This window comes from Phyllobates terribilis, unplaced genomic scaffold, assembly GCF_046119375.1.
Source record: "Phyllobates terribilis strain yellow unplaced genomic scaffold, ASM4611937v1 Scaffold_2__4_contigs__length_985480577, whole genome shotgun sequence".
Classification (NCBI taxonomy): domain Eukaryota; kingdom Metazoa; phylum Chordata; class Amphibia; order Anura; family Dendrobatidae; genus Phyllobates; species Phyllobates terribilis.
In genome coordinates, this window is record NW_027362762.1 from 293,431,410 (window position 1) to 293,451,922 (window position 20,513).

Here is a 20,513-nt window from a genome sequence, read left to right on the forward strand (position 1 = left end):
GAGTCCCAGAGTGTCTATCATCCATATCCTCCTTCTTCTCTTCTCGCTTCCTCAAGCTCAATATGGACAAAACTAAACTCATCATCTTGCTTCCATCTCACGTATCTTCCCTACCTGATCTATCTATCACAATAAATGACATCATGCTTTCCCCTGTACCGGAAATCCGCTGCCTCGGAGTAACCCTTGACTCTGCTCTGTCCTTCAAACCCCACATCCAAGCTCTTTCCACCTCTTGTCGCCTCCAGCTCAAAAATATTTCCAGAATCCGTCCTTTCCTCAACCCTCAATCTACTAAAATGCTTGTGAATACCCTCATCATCTCCTGCCTGGATTACTGCAACATCCTCCTCTGTGGCCTTCCTGCTAACACTCTCGCACATCTCCAATCCGTTCTTAACTCTGCTGCCCGACTAATTCATCTCTCTCCTTGTCACTCCTCCGCTTCTCCCCTCTGTAAATCCCTTCACTGGCTCCCATTTCCCCAGCGTATTCAATTCAAACTACTAACACTGACCTACAAAGCCATCCATAACCTTTCTCCTCCGTACATCTCTGAACTAATCTCCCGATATTTTGCCCTCACGTAATCTCTGGTCCTCCCAAGACCTCCTTCTCTCCTCCACACTTATTCGTTCCTCACCCAATCGCCTCCAAGACTTCTCCCGAATATCCCCCTTCCTATGGAATTCTGTGCCCCAACACGTCCGACTATCCACCACACTCAGATCTTTCAGACGAAACATGAAAACCCATCTCTTCAAGAAAGCTTACAGCCTACCATGACCCCGCTGCCTCCTTAACACCACTGGAACTGCTGCCTTACCAACACCGGAGCTACTGCAACCCCCCAACCTACTGTCTCCTTCCCCACCATCCAGTAGAATGAAAGCCCGCAAGGGCAGGGTCCTCTTCCCTCTGTACCAGTCTATCATTATTAGTTTGTTTACTGTAAGTGATATCTGTATTTTGTATGTAATCCCTCCTCATGTACAGCACCATGGAATCAATGGTGCTATATAAATAAATAATAATAATTTCTGTTGAAGAAATCCAGTTTTCCCTTAAAGGAAACCTATGATGACTGATATCTCTCTTAATCTGCAGATATAGGGTTAATCTGCAGGTTGATCACTTTACAAAGATGCCTGGCCACCATACTGAAAGTGCGGCACCCAGGAGAACATGAACTTTATTCTTCCTGGGAGTCACCGTCCTCCAGTCATACAGATGTGCCAATCGGTACACCATGAGCGGCGACTGTAAGTATTCCTTGGAATTTTGTCTGACAGCCAGCTTTTCAGTGCATTAGTCCAGAGCCGGCTGTCAGTCAAAGTTCCAGGGTGTGCTTACAGACGCCACTCACTGTGTACTAAGCGGTGACTATAACCGAGCTGGCATGTCTGTATGACTGAAAACCAGAGGCTGCAGGGAGAAATATAGTTTTTCTCCTGGGTTACACACTTTCAGTATGGCAGCCGGGCACCTTCGTAACCCTAGTAACCTGTAAATTAATCTTATATCTGCATGTTAATAGCATTAACCTTTAAAGGGAATCTGTTACCAGGCTTTTGCAACCCCACTTGAGAGCAGCATGATGTAGGAGCAGAGACTGATTTCAATAATGTATCACTTACTGGGTAGTTTTGATAAAATCTCTGTTTTATCTGCTGCAGCTCTACAAGTTGTCTGAATGCTGATTGACACCACTGATTGGAAGCTTGTACACTGTGCATAGGCAGAAAGCTGCCAATCAGTGGTGGGGCGGGGCGGGGCTGGACTATCTGGCAGCAGGCCAAGTAGTCCTGTAGTGATATTCTCCTGCTAATAGAACAATGATTTTATAAAAACGACACTAACCAGGCCAGTAAGTGACACATCTCTTGAATCAGGGTTGGTGTCTCTATATGATGCTGTTCTCAGATGAGGTAGCAAAAACCTGGTGTCAGATTTCATATAAAGGGAACCTATCAGAAACATTTACCCCAGCCATTAAACCATGAATGATTGCTATTAAAAGATAAGCCAGTCCTTCCCTTTATGACCCCAAAGTGCTGTTCTAGCAGCGAGAATTTGTGCTTTGAAGTTGTGTTGGATGTGAGGAAGCACTTACAGCTCCTTATTATTATTATTATTTATTATTATAGCGCCATTTATTCCATGGCACTTTACATGTGAAAAAGGGGGTATACATACCAGAACAATTACAATAATCTTGAACACAATGTGACAGCGACTGGTACAGGAGGATCGAGGACCCTGCCCGCGAGGGCTCACAATCTACGAGGGATGGGTGAGGATACAGTAGGTGAGGGTAGAGCTGGTCGTGCAGCGGTATGGTGGAGCGGTGGTTACTGCAGGTTGTAGGCTTGTCGGAAGAGGTGGGTCTTCAGGTTCCTTTTGAAGGTTTCCACGGTAGGCGAGAGTCTGATATGTTGGGGTAGAGCGTTCCAGAGTAGGGCGGAAGCACGGGAGAAATCTTGTATGCGATTGTGGGAGGAGGAGATAAGAGGGGAGTAGAGAAGGAGATCTTATGAGGATCGGAGGTTGCGTGCGGGTATGTAACGGGAGACTAGGTCAGAGATATATGGAGGAGACAGGTTGTGAATGGCTTTGTATGTCATGGTTAGGGTTTTGAACTGGAGTCTCTGAGCAATGGGGAGTCAGTGAAGAGATTGACAGAGAGGAGAGGCCGGGGAATAGCGGGGGGACAGGTTGATTAGTCGAGCAGCAAAGTTTAGGATAGATTGGAGGGGTGCGAGAGTGTTAGAGGGGAGGCCACAGAGCAGGAGGTTGCAGTAGTCAAGGCGGGAGATGATGAGGGCGTGCACTAGTGTTTTTCATAGAATCATAGAATGGTAGAGTTGGAGGGGACCTCCTGGGTCATCTGGTCCAACCCCCTGCTCAAAGCAGGATTCACTAAATCATCTCAGACAGATTTCTGTCCAGCCTCTGTTTGAAGACGTCCATTGAAGGGGAACTCACCACCTCTCGTGGCAGCCTGTTCCACTCATTAATCACCCTAACTGTCAAAAAGTTTTTTCTAATATCTATTCTGTGTCTCCTCCCATTTAGTTTCATCCCATTGCTTCTAGTCTTTCCTTGTGCAAATGAGAATAAAGATGATCCTTCTACAATGTGACAGCCCTTGACATATTTGTAGACAGCTATTAAGTCTCCTCTCAGTCTTCTTTTTTGCAAGCTAAACATTCCCAAATCCTGCAACCGTTCCTCATAGGACATGGTTTGCAGACCAGTCACCATTCTGGTCGCTCTTCTCTGAACTTGCTCCAGTTTGTCTATGTCTTTTTTAAAATGTGGTGCCCAAAACTGTACACAGTATTCCAGATGAGGTCTGACCAAAGAGGAGTAAAGACCGATAATGACTTCACGTGATCTAGACTGTATGCTTCTGTTAATACATCCCAGAATTGTATTTGCCTTTTTTGCTGCTGCATCACACTGTTGACTCATGTTCAGTCTATGATCTATTAGTATACCTAAGTCTTTTTCACATGTACTGTTGCTTAGCTCTATTCCTCCCATTCTGTATATGCTTTTTTCATTTTTATTGCCCAGATGTAGTACTTTGCATTTTTCCCTGTTAAAAACCATTCTGTTGGTTGCTGCCCACTGCTCCAGTTTATTTAGGTCTTTTTGAATCTTCCCTCTCTCTTCTCTAGTATTAGCTATCCCTCCTAGCTTTGTGTCATCAGCAAATTTAATCAGTTTACCCTCAATTCCTTCATCTAAATCATTGATAAAGATGTTGAACAATACAGGTCCCAGGACGGAGCCCTGTGGTACCCCACTTGAGACATTCATCCAGCTGGATGTGAAGCCATTTACAACCACCCTTTGAGTCTGATCACTAAGCCAGTTATGAATCCACCTAACAGTTGCCTGGTCCATTGCATACTTGGTCATTTTTTCAATAAGGATGGTGTGAGATACTTTGTCAAATGCTTTGCTGAAGTCAAGATATACTATATCTACAGCATTTCCCTGATCCACCCAGTCAGTGATTCTGTCATAGAAGGAAATTAAGTTAGTCTGACATGACTTGTTAGTTACAAACCCATGCTGACTCTGGTTAATCACTTCATTCTTATCCAGGTACTTACATACATGTTGTTTAATAATTTGTTCAAAGATCTTTCCTGGTATAGAAGTCAGACTCACCGGCCTATAGTTCCCTGGGTCCACCTTCTTCCCCTTTTTGAAGATAGGAACAACATTTGCTCTTCTCCAGTCTTCTGGGACTTCTCCTGTTCTCCAAGAATTTTCAAAGATTATGGAGAGTGGTTCTAAAATTTCTTCTACGATCTCCTTCAGTACTCTGGGGTGTAATTCATCTGGACCTGGAGACTTGAACTCATTTATGTTAGCTAAATATTCCCTCACAATCTTTCTGTTTACAGATAACTTGGATTCCTCTATTCCTTTAAAAGGACAGTGAAGATTAGTTGATGTTACATTTTCTTTCTGAGAGAAAACAGATGCAAAATAGGAGTTAAAAAGTTCGGCCTTCTCAACATCCTCTCTTACCATTTCTCCATTTTCATCCTGTAAAAATCCTATAGCATCTTTGACTTTTCTTTTACTTTTGACATACCCCCAAAATCCTTTTTTATTGCTTTTGACATCTCTTGCAAGCCTTAATTCATTGTCAGCTTTAGCTAACCTGATACGTGCCCTGCAGGATCTGCAGGCTGCATTATAATCTTCTTTAGATATGCCTCCCTCTTTCCATTTAATAAACATTTCTTTCTTTCTTTTTAGCATGTGTTTAAGTTCTGTGTTCATCCATCCTGGTTTCCTTAAATGCTTCCCATTCTTCCTACTTTTCGGGATTGTTAACGATTGTGCTTTGAGAATCTCATTTTTAAAAATTTCCCATCCTTCCTGGACATTTTTGTCCTTAAGGACATCCAGCCATTGGATCCCTCCTATTCTCTTTCTGAGTCTCTTAAAATCTGCCTTTCTAAAATCTAACCTTGAAGTTTGAGTCTTCACATGTCTTCCTCCTCTAGTTATCCAAAATTCTATAATAGCATGATCGCTGCCTCCTAGGGTCCCAGCCACCTTTACCTCCTCAACCATTTCCTCCCTGTTTATAAGGATTAGATCCAAAGTAGCAGATCCCCTTGTTTTCTCCCCTACCTTTTGGAAGATAAAGTTGTCAGCAAGAGAGGATAAGAATTTGCTTGACCTGTAAGTTTTACTTGAGAGAGATTCCCAACAAATGTCTGGATAGTTGAAATCTCCCATGACCACTACGTCATATTTTTTGGAGAACTTGGTCATTTGATACATAAAGAGTTCATCCATATCTTCAGCTTGCCCAGGTGGCCTGTAGTAAATGCCTACAATGGTGTCCTTTCCGTTGTTCTCTCCTTGTATTCTTACCCAAACAGTTTCCACAGAACTCCCAGTCTCTGAAGCTTCAATCTCTGTGCAGATATACGCTTTTCTAACATACAATGCGACACCTCCTCCTCGTTTATCAAGTCTGTTTCTTGCAAATAAGTTGTATCCTTTTAGCCTTGTATTCCAATCATGTGTATCGTCCCACCAAGTTTCAGTGATTCCAATGACATCATATTCCTTTTCCTGCATTAGTAGTTCTAATTCTCCTTGTTTGTTGCCCATGCTTTGTGCATTTGTATAGAAACATTTTAGTTTGTGATTGGTTTCTCTTCCTCCCATATTTTTATTATTTAAATTGTTTTGTCTTTGTTCTTCCTTTCCACTTCCAGTAGCAGAGATCTCAATAGTATTTGTCAGCTGTATGGCTTTTTCTGGCCTTTTGCTTCCCTTCCCACATTGTTCTAGTTTAAAGCTCTCCTGATGAGTGTAGCAAGGCGACTTCCAAATACACGTTTTCCAGTCTTCGTAAGGTGCACCCCATCTCTAGCAAGTAGTCCATCGTATAGGTAATTCATTCCGTGATCCAGAAATCCAAATCCTTGTTGACGGCACCATCGACGTAGCCAGTTGTTCACCTGTAGAATCTTATTCCACCTCATTGTTCCATGGCCATCCACTGGGAGGATGGATGAGAAGACCACCTGCGCTCCCAATTCTTTCACTTTCTTGCCTAAGTCTTCAAAGTCACTGCAGATGGTTTCCAGGTCCTTTCTTGCGGTGTCATTTGTCCCCACATGTATTAGCAGGAATGGGTAGTGATCTGTAGGTCTGAAGAGTCTTGATATCCTGTCAGACACATCTTTAATTTTTGCTCCTGGAAGACAGCACATTTCTCTTGAGGTTATGTCTGGTCTGCAGATAGCGGCCTCTGTTCCTCTTAGCAGGGAATCCCCCATGACCACCACTCTCCGTTTTTTCTTCACAACATTCTTCTTTCTCCATCCAGGAGGATTCTGAGGGCTTACAAGGTTATTCATTGCTGGCAAAGTCTTATTTTGCGGTATTTCTTCATGGTTCTCCTGCGTGAGAGCCTGGTACTGGTTCCTGAGCAGTATGGGTGCTGACTGCCTCTCGATCCTCCTGCTTCTGTGGGTCACATGCTTCCATTCCTCTGTTTCATCAGGTGCAGTTCGAATTTCTTCTCTTTCTGAATCATGAAGAGATAATTCTGCTCTGTCTAAGAACTCTTCACCTTCCTTAATGATTTTCAAGGTAGTTAACCTCTCTTCTAGATTTCGCAACTTTTCCTCCAACAGGGACACAAGCTTGCATTTCTGGCATGTGAAGTTTGGCTTTTCCACTGGCAAGTCTGTGAACATGTAGCAGGATATGCAGCTCACCAAATGGCTCCTGGACTCTTCCATGTTCTTACTGTTAATGTTCTGAAAACAGTGAAAAAAGCTTCAAAATGCGCGTGCCGGTCGGCGCGCGGTTTACCGATGTCCTCTTTTCAGCTCCAACAGCCAAAATCCAGTGTTCTTTGAGCTCGCGGAGACTCTTCACTTACCCCAAAATGCAGTGGGAATATGCAAATTATCTCCTCAGGACTCCTCCCCTGGTTTTTGCAGATTCATGGTTGAGGAATGTGCGGATAGGGGAGATATTTTTGAGTTGGAGTCGGCAGGAAGTGGAAAGGGCTTGGATATGTGGTTTGAAGGAGAGTTCAGAGTCCAGGGTTACCCCAAGGCAGCGAGCTTGAGGGACTGGGGAGAGTGGGCAGCCATTGACGTTGATAAATCGGTCAGTTGGGAGGGTTGAATGAGATGGCGGAAAGATGATGAATTCTGTTTTGTCCATGTTAAGTTTTAGAAATCTGGCAGAGTAGAAGGATGAAATAGCAGACAGACATTGTGGGATTTTGGTTAATAAGGAGGTGATATCGGGTCCAGAGAGGTAGATCTGTGTGTCATCAGCATAGAGGTGATAATGAAAGCCATGAGACTCTATGAGCTGTCCCAGGCCTAAGGTGTAGATGGAGAAGAGCAGGGGTCCTAGAACTGAACCTTGGGGGACACCGACAGATAGGGGGCGAGATGAAGAGGTGGTGTGTGAGTGGGAGACACTGAATGTCCTGTCTGTTAGGTATGAGGAGATCCAGGATAGGGCCAAGTCTGTGATGCCGAGAGATGAGAGAGTCTGGAGTAAGAGGGAATGGTCCACTGTGTCAAAGGCAGATGACAGGTCTAGGAGGAGGAGGACAGAGTAGTGTCGCTTAGATTTGGCGGTTAGTAGGTCGTTTGTGACTTTAGTCAGTGCAGTTCCAGTAGAATGGTGCGGTCAGAAACCAGATTGTAGGCGGTCAAAGAGGGAGCAGGAGGAGAGGTGGGAGGACAGTTCAGAATGGACATGTTGTTCCAGTAGTTTTGAGGCATAGGGGAGAAGTGATATGGGGCGATAGCTAGACACGGAGGATGGGTCAAGGGAGGGCTTTTTGAGGATGGTTGTGATTGAGGCATGTTTGAAGCATAAGGGGAAGACACCAGTTGTTAGTGACAGGTTGAAGAGGTGGGCTAGGGCTGGGATGAAGATAGTGGTAAGGTTTGGGATGAGGTGGGACGGGATTGGGTCAAGTTTACAGGTGGTGAGGTGTGATTTGGAGAGTAAGGAGGAAAGTTGATCTTCAGAAATGGTGGAGAATGTAGTTCTTCTGCTTGAAGAATGAGGCAAAGTCTTCGGCTGAAATAAGAGGAGAGGGAGGAGGCACTGGGGGATGGAGGAGAGAATTGAAGGTGTTGAATAGTTATTTAGGGTTGTGAGACAGGGAGGATATGAGAGATGCAAAGTATGTTTGTTTTGCTGCAGTGAGTGTGGACTTGAAGGTAGTGAGGGACTGTTTGAATGCGATGAAGTGCTCATGGGAGTGGGACCTTTTCCATCTACGTTCAGCAACCCTGGAGGCCCGTCACAGTTCTTTAGTTAGGCTGGTGTGCCAGGGTTGTCTGTTGATTGTGCGAGCCTTGGTATGTGTGAGGGGGGCGACCGAATCGAGAGCTGCAGCTGTTGTGGTGTTGTATAAAGTGGCAGCAGCATCTGCATCATGTAAGGAACTAATGTCTGTAAGAGGGAGGAGGGATTCAGAGAGAGAGTGTAGGTCAAGGTGTTAGAGATTTCTACGAGGGTATGCAAGTTTGTGGAGTGGGGATTGTTGCCCCGGGGAGGAGAGAGAAGAGAATGTGAGTAGGTTGTGGTCAGAAAGAGGGAGAGGTGAGTTAGAGAGGTTAGATAGGGAACAGAGGCGGGTGAAGATGAGGTCCAGCGTGTGGCCGTCTTTGTGGGTGGGTGTGGAAGACCACTGAGTAAGACCAAAGGAGGAAGTGAGGGATAGAAGCTTAGAGGAAGCTGAGAGGGAAGTGTCAATGGGGATGTTAAAGTCGCCCATGATGATAGTGGGGATGTCAACGGAGAGGAAATGAAGGAGCCAGGTGGTGAAGAAAGTCAAAGAAAGTGGTGGTTGATCCTGGGGGGCGGTAGATGATAGCCAGTTGGAGGTTGGATGGGGAGTAGATGCGCATGCAGTGCACTTCAAAAGAGGGAAGAGTAATTGCGGGCGGCAGTGGGATATGGGTGAAGGAGCAGTTATCTGAGAGGAGGAAACCTATTCCTCCACCGTGCTTGCCGGTGGGGCGGGGGGTATGGGAGAGGTGGAATCCGCTATACGAAAGTGCAGCAGGAGAGGCTGTGTCGGAGGGGGTGAGCCAGGTTTCAGTGATGCCGAGGAAGGAAAGCTTGTTAGTGATGAAGAGATCGTGAATGTAGGAAAGTTTATTGCAGACAGAGCGAGCGTTCCATAGAGCTCCTGTTAGTGGAACTGGGGAAGCGGGGGCTGGGCGGATGGGTATAAGGTTAGAACAGTTACGAGAGTTTGGGATAGATCGTGGGTAGGAGGTGGAAGTGAGTGTAGGGATGTGGTGAGGAGGGCCAGGATTTGGAGAGATGTCGCCGGCAGTAAGGAGGAGCAGAGAAAGCGTTATTAGGTGGGAGCAGGAGAGGGCATGAGGTGGCTGTCTGTGTTTGGAGACAAGGGATTGCATGTTGTGGAATAGCTCTGAGGAGGAGGTGAGATGGGTGGGGAGAATGGAGGGAGAGATGAAGAGTTCCTTACTAGGTGTAGGGATTAGGGGTGGTTGTAAGAAGTAAAGGATTAAGGGGGTGAGAGTGAAAACAAACACAAACATTGTTTACTGTGACTTAGTATCCAGTTACCTTCAGGTTCAATTCAGAATTAATTCAAATTTCAGACACTTCTGCTAATGGACACTTAAGCTGAGGGACACAGACTGAAGTCTGACACAGACTCCTAGTTCTCAATATATGGCCTACAGAATGCATTCAGCTGTGAAGCAGATGGGAGTGGACTGTGCTCATCTTGATCAGCTGATTAGATTGAACCAGATGCTGGATGCTCAAAACAGAGTAAACAAGGCCATAAATGAAACTGGGGGGTGGCTGGGTCACATACCAGGGGGACATAGGGGTAGAGAAATATAGAGAAATCTGCATGGGAGTCAAGACGGAAAAGCTGGGTGACGTACCATTAGAGAATTGGAACAGAATGGTATAGGGAAGACAGCATGGAATTCAGCATGGGAAAAGCTGGGTGACGTACCTGTAAGAGGAATGGATAAACAGATGCTGATTAGAGTGCGGTGATGGCATGTAAGCCTCCACTGTATTCCTGAACTACCAATACCCTCCTCTGGCCGATTGTCCTGTCATTTGCTGTGGTACATGGCCACTGACCTGTCAATCCGTGAGGGGAATGTGCTGGTCTTGAAAAATCAGGGCCTTAATATTTATTTTCCTTGTTTGTATTTTTCCTTGTTTGCTCTTAAATTGATTGTCCACTTTTTAACATCATGTTTTTTTTGGATCCATAGTTTTACTCTTGTTCATTTTTTTATTCTATTTAATGGTGATACGAGTTCTATTTTTTCTGAGACAGCGCTTTCGTTATAGGGATTTTCCTACCCTGACATATGACATATGGCTTGGTCGGGGGTTGATGGCAGGTACCTGCATGACCTCAAGAATTGAGAGGCTGCAGGGCAAGGAACTGCAGTACAGCTCCTGTCATTTGTAGCACTATGCCATAACATCATATTAAATCCCCTTAACATAACAAATTGTGATTGTCTGCTACACAACTATGGCTGTATTCTAGTATTAGATCACTTAATTGTTGGGTATGCACCCGCAAGACAAGAAAGGACCTGGCACACCTTAAGTTATCTAATGGCCACGAATGGTACTGCAGTTCTCCCCTTCCACACCATGGTGTACGGAGCTGTCAATTAGGCCATGCTCACACATTCAGTATTTGGTCAGTATTTTACATCAGTATTTGTAAGCCAAAATCAGGAGTGGAACAATCAGAGGAAAAGTATAATAGAAACACGTCACCACTTCTGCGTTTTTCCCCACTCCTGTTTCTGACTAACAGTGCATCACGGTGTCAGAAGTCTGATGATTGATACCCTAAATTAAGAATAGATTACCAATAATAAAGGATCAACATGGTATGGATGCTCTATCCTAAGAATAAATTACCAATAATAAAGGATCAACATGGTATGGATGCTCTATCCTAAGGAGCGATTACAAATAATAAAGTACCAGAAATTAAAGGAAAATGATGAGTACTGTGCTTTTAAGGAGATGGTCATATATATATATAGTATGTGTTCTTCTTTTTAGGACAGCCACCCATTAGCCAGTCTGCCTTTGCTTGGTTACTCGCTCACCATTCCCTCTGAATCAGAGAATATTCACAAGGATTACGTCTTTAAGCTGCACTTCAAGTCTCATGTCTACTACTTCAGGGCCGAAAATGAATACACCTTTGAAAGGTAACTGTAAAGCACTGTGTCTTTCACAGCTGAATTAGCGTAGTGTTTTATTGGTACAGTAGCCACATTTTCTATGATGGTTCGCAGTATATGAAGTCTGTCACACTACGCTTAAAAATACAACTTTTCCTTTTACAGGAAATTGTGGCACCAAAAATGCAAATATGTTACTTTCCAACATGAGTGGAAAAATCCGCAAATCAACGTGATGTCCACAAGCAGACAGTATTTTTTATGTCTGGTATTTCAGCTGATCAGTATTCAAGTTAATGAAGCTAAACTGCAGTACCAGTCACAACCCACCAACTTTTCTGGGGGAAAAATAGGCAAACCTTTTTATATCAGGTCTTAGACCATCGTATTTTAAACTGCTATATCAAAAAATGAGGAACAACTGCATATTCGTGCCCAGAGTACTGATGGAAGACATAAACCATTTTAGATGTAATTGTCACCTTTATTAGGCTTTATTCACACGTCCTTTATTCAAACATACATGCACCTTGACACAAATGGGCTCACTTTTCAAAAGGGCACCGCACGCATGTAACATGTATGGCATCTGTGTGTTGTCTGTTTTAAAAGGGGGGCCCATTCTTTAAAATTGGTGATTTCTCTTTGCAATATGGACCAAACTAGGACCTGTGAAGTGACCCATAGAATATAAGGTGACTATGTGCTGTTTAAAAAACTGAAGGAACACCTACAACAAAAATGGACCCATCATTTAAGACTTAAACTTTATGAGTGATTAATTGCTCATTTTGCCCTTCTACCCAGCTAATTCTTCTCTCTTCCATTAGGTCTATGACATCACCTGATTAAAAACAGACTAGTAGAATCTTTCTGAACTGTAGAAACAGGAACTGTATGAGTCATCATTAGAACTACAATTATACATCACTATAAAGTCCCTGGCAGGGGGAGGAGCAGAACAGCTAGGTCTGTGGTTTAAGTGGGGGTGGAGTTGAGCTGCCGGGGACTTTGCAGTGATATAGAACTGTATTTCTAATGTTAACTCATACAGAAAAAAGAAACTTCCTGAGCTTAGAAGTATTCAGCTGGTCTGTTTTTAATCCTGTGATGTCATAGACTTAATGGGAAAACGAAGAATTATCTGGGTGGAAAATGAGCAATTGTAAGCACACATTGCCATACAATATAATAACTGCAAGATATTAAGAGAATAAAAACTTTGATGGGAGGAGTGCTTCTTTTATGCTACCAGTTTGTTTTCAACTGTTGTAAATTGTCCCCAAATTGTCTATTATTAATGGTAGCTGCAATCAGACAGGCACTACTTCTCTGTGCAGCAGCTGTATCATTTGGGGCAAGATATTTTGTTGAACTTTGTTCTGATAGGATCTGATTCTGTTCTTGGCACATACTGTAATACTATTCTTTATATGTGATTTATGGGCTGAAGTATCACCAACTCTGCGTTTTTTGTAGCTAGCAGGACAAGTACTAGTGCTTTCTCTCTGCTGTGGACTCCTCTAATTGACACTGACTGCAGGATAGATTTTGGTACTCTGATTTCGCCTATTTTATGATTTATGTAACCGAGCATTGTCTCCACAACTTGTACACTTTGCTGTGTCTAGTTCAGAAGTTTGGTTCTGGGTTGCTGATGGTTTGATATTACTGCATGTTAAATTTTTATTTTGCCATTGCAGGTGGATGGAAGTGATTCGAAGTGCCACAGACTGTGCCAGTCGCTCCAGACTCCTGAGGCATAAGGAGTCCCATTTGTACTGAAGTCAGAACATTCCCAGCTCAAGAATGCCAACTGTTTTCCAGCAGCAATTTGATACCAGTCCTTGCTGCTGTTTTGTACGACCAGCTGTTCCATGCAGGACAACAGACTATCTATGACTTTTTATCACCTTTGTCTGGACAGACACTTTTTAAACTTTTTTAACGATGAGCCCCTTCCTGCTGTAAAGTAGCCCATTGTTAGCGGCAGGTAGCTGGTCTCATCCTGTACAATACATTTTGACATTCTGTTTGAATTTGTGTGCCAACATTAAACCTGTTGTCTTTAGTCTAGTGGCAAATGATTAAAGTTTTATTTGTATCCCAGTTTTTAATCTTGCCTTTCAATTACACACGTGTGCGCACATGCAGAGAGGTCAATGTTTTTCTAATGTTTTTTTTTAAGTTATAAAGCTTTTTTTCATTGCAATATCATGCAGTGTAGCTGTTCCCATAAAAGTTTACATACATCCAAAGCACTTTAATCACCTTCATTGTGGATACCAAGCAGCAGAGACATAGTACATTATCACGGCATACTTGGATACAGACTGCAGTTAGTTGTGGTCTCTTTATACTATAATTTTTTACACCATACATTCTCATTTTTTTTCTTGCATTTTGGTTACAGACTTTGCTGTACTATGATTACATCTTTTCTGTCATGGCGAAGCATTGCAGTAAACTTTTTGCCAAAAAAGAATAAAAACTGTTGTGGTTTCTTGGTGCTGTGTAGTTACATGTCTTGCAGACTCGGAGCGTTTAGGGATGCACCAAGTAGAGGAAAATGTGAATTCAATGTAAGGTGTTTTTATTTGTTACATGACAATCAGAAATTGTGTCTTAACGATATATTTGGCGAGTTTAAGTCCATGTTCACATTATGCACTTGCTGTGCCTTTTTTTTGCCGTGATTTTCTGAAATCGCAGACAGGCCATATTTTTAAATCAGAAAATTGCAGCAGAAAGATGCAGCACAACCTGCCCAAGTTTGGAAGCTATCCCTTATCCATTGGCTAGAGCAGGGGTCTCAAACTCGGCTGGGTATATGGGCCGCACATGGAAAAAATTTGAATTTGGGGGGCCGCATTCTTTGTTCAATGTGACATTTTTAGTGATACCATTTTTTTTGTATACACCTTTTGAACATTTTTGCCGTGTTTATTTTTTATGGCTTGGGTCGTTATGGATGTGGCGATAATAAACGTGCACTTTTTTGTGTTTACTTTAGTTTACATATAAAACAGCATTTTTAGTGCCCAATATTTTTTCATGCTTTATTTTATTTTTTATTTTTTTTACAATTTTATTTCCCCCAATTGGCCACATACAGTAATATTGTCTTACAATTAGCATCATATAGTAATAATGGAAAACATCTTGTAGTAATGTTCCCCATCCAAGTCCCCATCTTGTACTAATGCGCCCCATCCAGGTCCCCATCCTGTGGCTATGTGCCCCATCCAGGTCCCCATCCTGTGGCTATGTGTCCCATCCAGGTCCCCATCTTGTGGCTATGTACCCCATCCAGGTCCCCATCTTGTGGCTATGTACCCCATCCAGGTCCCCATCTTGTGGCTATGTACCCCATCCAGGTCCCCATCCTGTGGCTATGTGCCCCATCCAGGTCCCCATCCTGTGGCTATGTGTCCCATCCAGGTCCCCATCTTGTGGCTATGTACCCCATCCAGGTCTCCATCTTGTGGCTATGTGCCCCATCCAGGTCCCCATCCTGTGGCTATGTGTCCCATCCAGGTCCCCATCTTGTGGCTATGTGTCCCATCCAGGTCCCCATCTTGTGGCTATGTACCCCATCCAGGTCTCCATCTTGTGGCTATGTACCCCATCCAGGTCCCCATCCTGTGGCTATGTGTCCCATCCAGGTCCCCATCTTGTGGCTATGTACCCCATCCAGGTCTCCATCTTGTGGCTATGTACCCCATCCAGGTCCCCATCCTGTGGCTATGTGCCCCATCCAGGTCCCCTCTTGTAGCTATGTGCCCCATCCAGGTCCCCTCTTGTGGCTATGTGCCCCATCCAGGTCCCCTGTGGCTATGTGCCCCATCCAGGTCCCCTCTTGTGGCTATGTGCCCCATCCAGGTCCCCTCTTGTGGCTATGTGCCCCATCCATGTCCCCTCTTGTGGCTATGTACCCCATCCAGGTCTCCATCTTGTGGCTATGTGCCCCATCCAGGTCCCCATCCTGTGGCTATGTGCCCCATCCAGGTCCCCATCCTGTGGCTATGTGCCCCATCCAGGTCCCCATCCTGTGGCTATGTGCCCCATCCAGGTCCCCATCCTGTGGCTATGTACCCCATTCAGGTCTCCATCTTGTGGCTATGTACCCCATCCAGGTCCCCTCTTGTGGCTATGTGCCCCATCCAGGTCCCCTCTTGTGGCTATGTGCCCCATCCAGGTCCCCTCTTGTGGCTATGTGCCCCATCCAGGTCCCCATCCTGTGGCTATGTGTCCCATCCAGGTCCCCATCTTGTGGCTATGTACCCCATCCAGGTCCCCATCCTGTGGCTATGTGCCCCATCCAGGTCCCCATCCTGTGGCTATGTGTCCCATCCAGGTCCCCATCTTGTGGCTATGTACCCCATCCAGGTCTCCATCTTGTGGCTATGTACCCCATCCAGGTCCCCATCCTGTGGCTATGTGTCCCATCCAGGTCCCCATCTTGTGGCTATGTACCCCATCCAGGTCTCCATCTTGTGGCTATGTACCCCATCCAGGTCCCCATCTTGTGGCTATGTGTCCCATCCAGGTCCCCATCTTGTGGCTATGTACCCCATCCAGGTCCCCATCCTGTGGCTATGTACCCCATCCAGGTCCCCATCCTGTGGCTATGTGCCCCATCCAGGTCCCCTCTTGTAGCTATGTGCCCCATCCAGGTCCCCTCTTGTGGCTATGTGCCCCATCCAGGTCCCCTCTTGTGGCTATGTGCCCCATCCAGGTCCCCTGTGGCTATGTGCCCCATCCAGGTCCCCTCTTGTGGCTATGTGCCCCATCCAGGTCCCCTCTTGTGGCTATGTGCCCCATCCATGTCCCCTCTTGTGGCTATGTACCCCATCCAGGTCTCCATCTTGTGGCTATGTGCCCCATCCAGGTCCCCATCCTGTGGCTATGTGCCCCATCCAGGTCCCCATCCTGTGGCTATGTGCCCCATCCAGGTCCCCATCCTGTGGCTATGTGCCCCATCCAGGTCCCCATCCTGTGGCTATGTACCCCATTCAGGTCTCCATCTTGTGGCTATGTACCCCATCCAGGTCCCCTCTTGTGGCTATGTGCCCCATCCAGGTCCCCTCTTGTGGCTATGTGCCCCATCCAGGTCCCCTCTTGTGGCTATGTGCCCCATCCAGGTCCCCATCCTGTGGCTATGTGTCCCATCCAGGTCCCCATCTTGTGGCTATGTACCCCATCCAGGTCCCCATCCTGTGGCTATGTGCCCCATCCAGGTCCCCATCCTGTGGCTATGTGTCCCATCCAGGTCCCCATCTTGTGGCTATGTACCCCATCCAGGTCTCCATCTTGTGGCTATGTACCCCATCCAGGTCCCCATCCTGTGGCTATGTGTCCCATCCAGGTCCCCATCTTGTGGCTATGTACCCCATCCAGGTCTCCATCTTGTGGCTATGTACCCCATCCAGGTCCCCATCTTGTGGCTATGTGTCCCATCCAGGTCCCCATCTTGTGGCTATGTACCCCATCCAGGTCCCCATCCTGTGGCTATGTACCCCATCCAGGTCCCCATCCTGTGGCTATGTGTCCCATCCAGGTCCCCATCTTGTGGCTATGTACCCCATCCAGGTCTCCATCTTGTGGCTATGTACCCCATCCAGGTCCCCATCTTGTGGCTATGTGCCCCATCCAGGTCCCCTCTTGTGGCTATGTGCCCCATCCAGGTCCCCTCTTGTGGCTATGTGCCCCATCCATGTCCCCTCTTGTGGCTATGTACCCCATCCAGGTCTCCATCTTGTGGCTATGTGCCCCATCCAGGTCCCAATCCTGTGGCTATGTGCCCCATCCAGGTCACCATCCTGTGGCTATGTGCCCCATCCAGGTCCCCATCCTGTGGCTATGTACCCCATTCAGGTCTCCATCTTGTGGCTATGTGCCCCATCCAGGTCCCCTCTTGTGGCTATGTGCCCCATCCAGGTCCCCTCTTGTGGCTATGTGCCCCATCCAGGTCCCCTCTTGTGGCTATGTGCCCCATCCTGTGGCTATGTACCCCATCCAGGTCTCCATCTTGTAGCTATGTACCCCATCCAGGTCCCCATCCTGTGGCTATGTGCCCCATCCAGGTCCCCATCCTGTGGCTATGTGCCCCATCCAGGTCCCCATCCTGTGGCTATGTGTCCCATCCAGGTCCCCATCTTGTGGCTATGTACCCCATCCAGGTCTCCATCTTGTGGCTATGTACCCCATCCAGGTCCCCATCCTGTGGCTATGTGCCCCATCCAGGTCCCCATCCTGTGGCTATGTGTCCCATCCAGGTCCCCATCTTGTGGCTATGTACCCCATCCAGGTCTCCATCTTGTGGCTATGTACCCCATCCAGGTCCCCATCTTGTGGCTATGTACCCCATCCAGGTCCCCATCCTGTGGCTATGTGCCCCATCCAGGTCCCCTCTTGTGGCTATGTGCCCCATCCAGGTCCCCATCTTGTGGCTATGTACCCCATCCAGGTCCCCATCCTGTGGCAATGTTCCCGATCCAGGTCCACATCTTGTGTCTATGTGCTCCATCCAGGTCCCCATCTTTTGGCAATGTTCCCCATCCTGGCGCCCATCTTGTACTAATGTGCCCCATCCAGGTCCCCATCCTGTGGCTATGTGCCCCATCCAGGTCCCCATCCTGTGGCTATGTGCCCCATCCAGGTCCCCATCCTGTGGCTATGTGCCCCATCCAGGTCCCCATCCTGTGGCTATGTACCCCATTCAGGTCTCCATCTTGTGGCTATGTACCCCATCCAGGTCCCCTCTTGTGGCTATGTGCCCCATCCAGGTCCCCTCTTGTGGCTATGTGCCCCATCCAGGTCCCCTCTTGTGGCTATGTGCCCCATCCAGGTCCCCATCCTGTGGCTATGTGTCCCATCCAGGTCCCCATCTTGTGGCTATGTACCCCATCCAGGTCTCCATCTTGTAGCTATGTACCCCATCCAGGTCCCCATCCTGTGGCTATGTGCCCCATCCAGGTCCCCATCCTGTGGCTATGTGCCCCATCCAGGTCCCCATCCTGTGGCTATGTGTCCCATCCAGGTCCCCATCTTGTGGCTATGTACCCCATCCAGGTCTCCATCTTGTGGCTATGTACCCCATCCAGGTCCCCATCCTGTGGCTATGTGCCCCATCCAGGTCCCCATCCTGTGGCTATGTGTCCCATCCAGGTCCCCATCTTGTGGCTATGTACCCCATCCAGGTCTCCATCTTGTGGCTATGTACCCCATCCAGGTCCCCATCCTGTGGCTATGTGTCCCATCCAGGTCCCCATCTTGTGGCTATGTACCCCATCCAGGTCCCCATCCTGTGGCAATGTTCCCGATCCAGGTCCACATCTTGTGTCTATGTGCTCCATCCAGGTCCCCATCTTTTGGCAATGTTCCCCATCCTGGCGCCCATCTTGTACTAATGTGCCTCATCCAGGTCCCCATCTTGTGGCTATGTGCCCCATCCAGGTCCCCTCTTGTGGCTATGTGCCCCATCCAGGTCCCCTCTTGTGGCTCTGTGCCCCATCCAGGTCCCCTCTTGTGGCTCTGTGCCCCATCCAGGTCCCCTCTTGTGGCTATGTGCCCCATCCAGGTCCCCTCTTGTGGCTATGTGCCCCATCCAGGTCCCCTCTTGTGGCTATGTGCCCCATCCAGGTCCCCTCTTGTGGCTATGTGCCCCATCCAGGTCCCCATCCTGTGGCTATGTGCCCCATCCAGGTCCCCATCCTGTGGCTATGTGCCCCATCCAGGTCCCCTCTTGTGGCTATGTGCCCCATCCAGGTCCCCTCTTGTGGCTATGTGCCCCATCCAGGTCCCCATCTTGTGTCTATGTGCTCCATCCAGGTCCCCATCTTTTGGCAATGTTCCCCATCCTGGCGCCCATCTTGTACTAATGTGCCTCATCCAGGTCCCCATCTTGTGGCTATGTGCCCCATCCAGGTCCCCTCTTGTGGCTATGTGCCCCATCCAGGTCCCCTCTTGTGGCTATGTGCCCCATCCAGGTCCCCTCTTGTGGCTATGTGCCCCATCCAGGTCCCCTCTTGTGGCTATGTGCCCCATCCAGGTCCCCTCTTGTGGCTATGTGCCCCATCCAGGTCCCCATCCTGTGGCTATGTTTTCCCTGTGCTGTTCTTCACACACATAAAATAGAAAAAAAAGATGATTCTCACCTGTCCTCCGTTCCCTCGGCGGCCTTCCTGCAGATGTGGCCCGCAGGCACCACAGAGTCCGACCCCTTGACGATCCCGACCTGGTCCAGGAGGAGCCGCCGACAGCAGCGCTGCATTGCCGCACAGAGACAGTCTCCCAGCACAGCATTACCAATGTCAGCCGCCGGCCAATCAGAGGCCAGCAGCTGACATCTGCATATGGCAATGACGTCATACTCTCTGCGCCGACACGCAGATAACAGCTGCTGGCCTCTGATTGGCAGGCGGCTGGCATTGGAAATGCAGTGCTGGGTAACAGTCTCTGTGCGGCAATGCAGCGCTGCTGTCGGCGGCTCCTCCAGGACAAGGTCGGGATCATCAAGGGGTCTGTGCATGCGGGCCGCATAAAGCAGCCTCAGGGGCCGCATGCGGCCCGCGGGCCGCGTGTTTGAGACCCCTGGGCTAGAGGATAACTTCCTCATTGCCGGGAGTCCAACCACTGAGACCCCCCATTGATTACAAGAACTGGGGCTCTGAAGTGCCCCATCTAAATGGAGCGGTGCTTGTTCATTCGTAACTCTGCTCCTTTCATTCTTAATGGCAGTGGTGAAGATCAGCCAAATGCTGCACTTAGGGGTCCCAGCAGTCAGACCCCCAACGATTGGGAAGCTTCACCCTTATCTTTTGGATCTAAGATGACCTCCAAACCTGGTCCAACCTCTTTAGGCAACCTTGACAGCTGTGTCGCCAGCATGAGGCTCCAATATCAATTACATGTAGATTGATTATCCAAGTATCTTCCTTATTTGCCCTTTCAAGAAAACATGTGAAAAGAAGACAAAACCTCTCATATTACTCCGAGATATAGGAAATAAATTCAGTCCATTCTAAGTTTGATGTCCTGTGCCACATCTTGTCAGCATTTATTCCTTGTTGGGATGCACTGTTTCAATTAGGACTCAAAATACCATATTTACGCAGGAATGTTTTAATTTAAATAATTGCTAATAACCTGCTAAAAGATAAATGTATCCTTACATTCACAATTTTGTACTGATCCCGTGTTACGGAGTAAGTAATAATCCCATAATTCAATATAAAATAAGTTACAAAACGAAACAATTTT

At 47.1% G+C, this 20,513-nt stretch overlaps 1 protein-coding gene across 4 annotated transcripts in view; it reads left to right on the forward strand.

The window, feature by feature from the left end:
• The window catches only part of FARP1 (FERM, ARH/RhoGEF and pleckstrin domain protein 1), a 246,455-nt gene extending 233,097 nt beyond the window's left edge, over positions 1 to 13,358 (forward strand). For all 4 annotated transcript variants that reach the window (XM_073664173.1, XM_073664174.1, XM_073664175.1 and 1 more), the window contains exons 26-27: positions 11,125 to 11,276; positions 12,953 to 13,358. In XM_073664173.1, the coding sequence (XP_073520274.1) occupies positions 11,125 to 11,276; positions 12,953 to 13,034 (234 nt within the window). In that variant the 3' untranslated portion in view covers positions 13,035 to 13,358. The remainder of the gene's footprint in view (positions 1 to 11,124; positions 11,277 to 12,952) is intronic.
• The last annotated feature ends 7,155 nt before the right edge of the window (positions 13,359 to 20,513 follow it).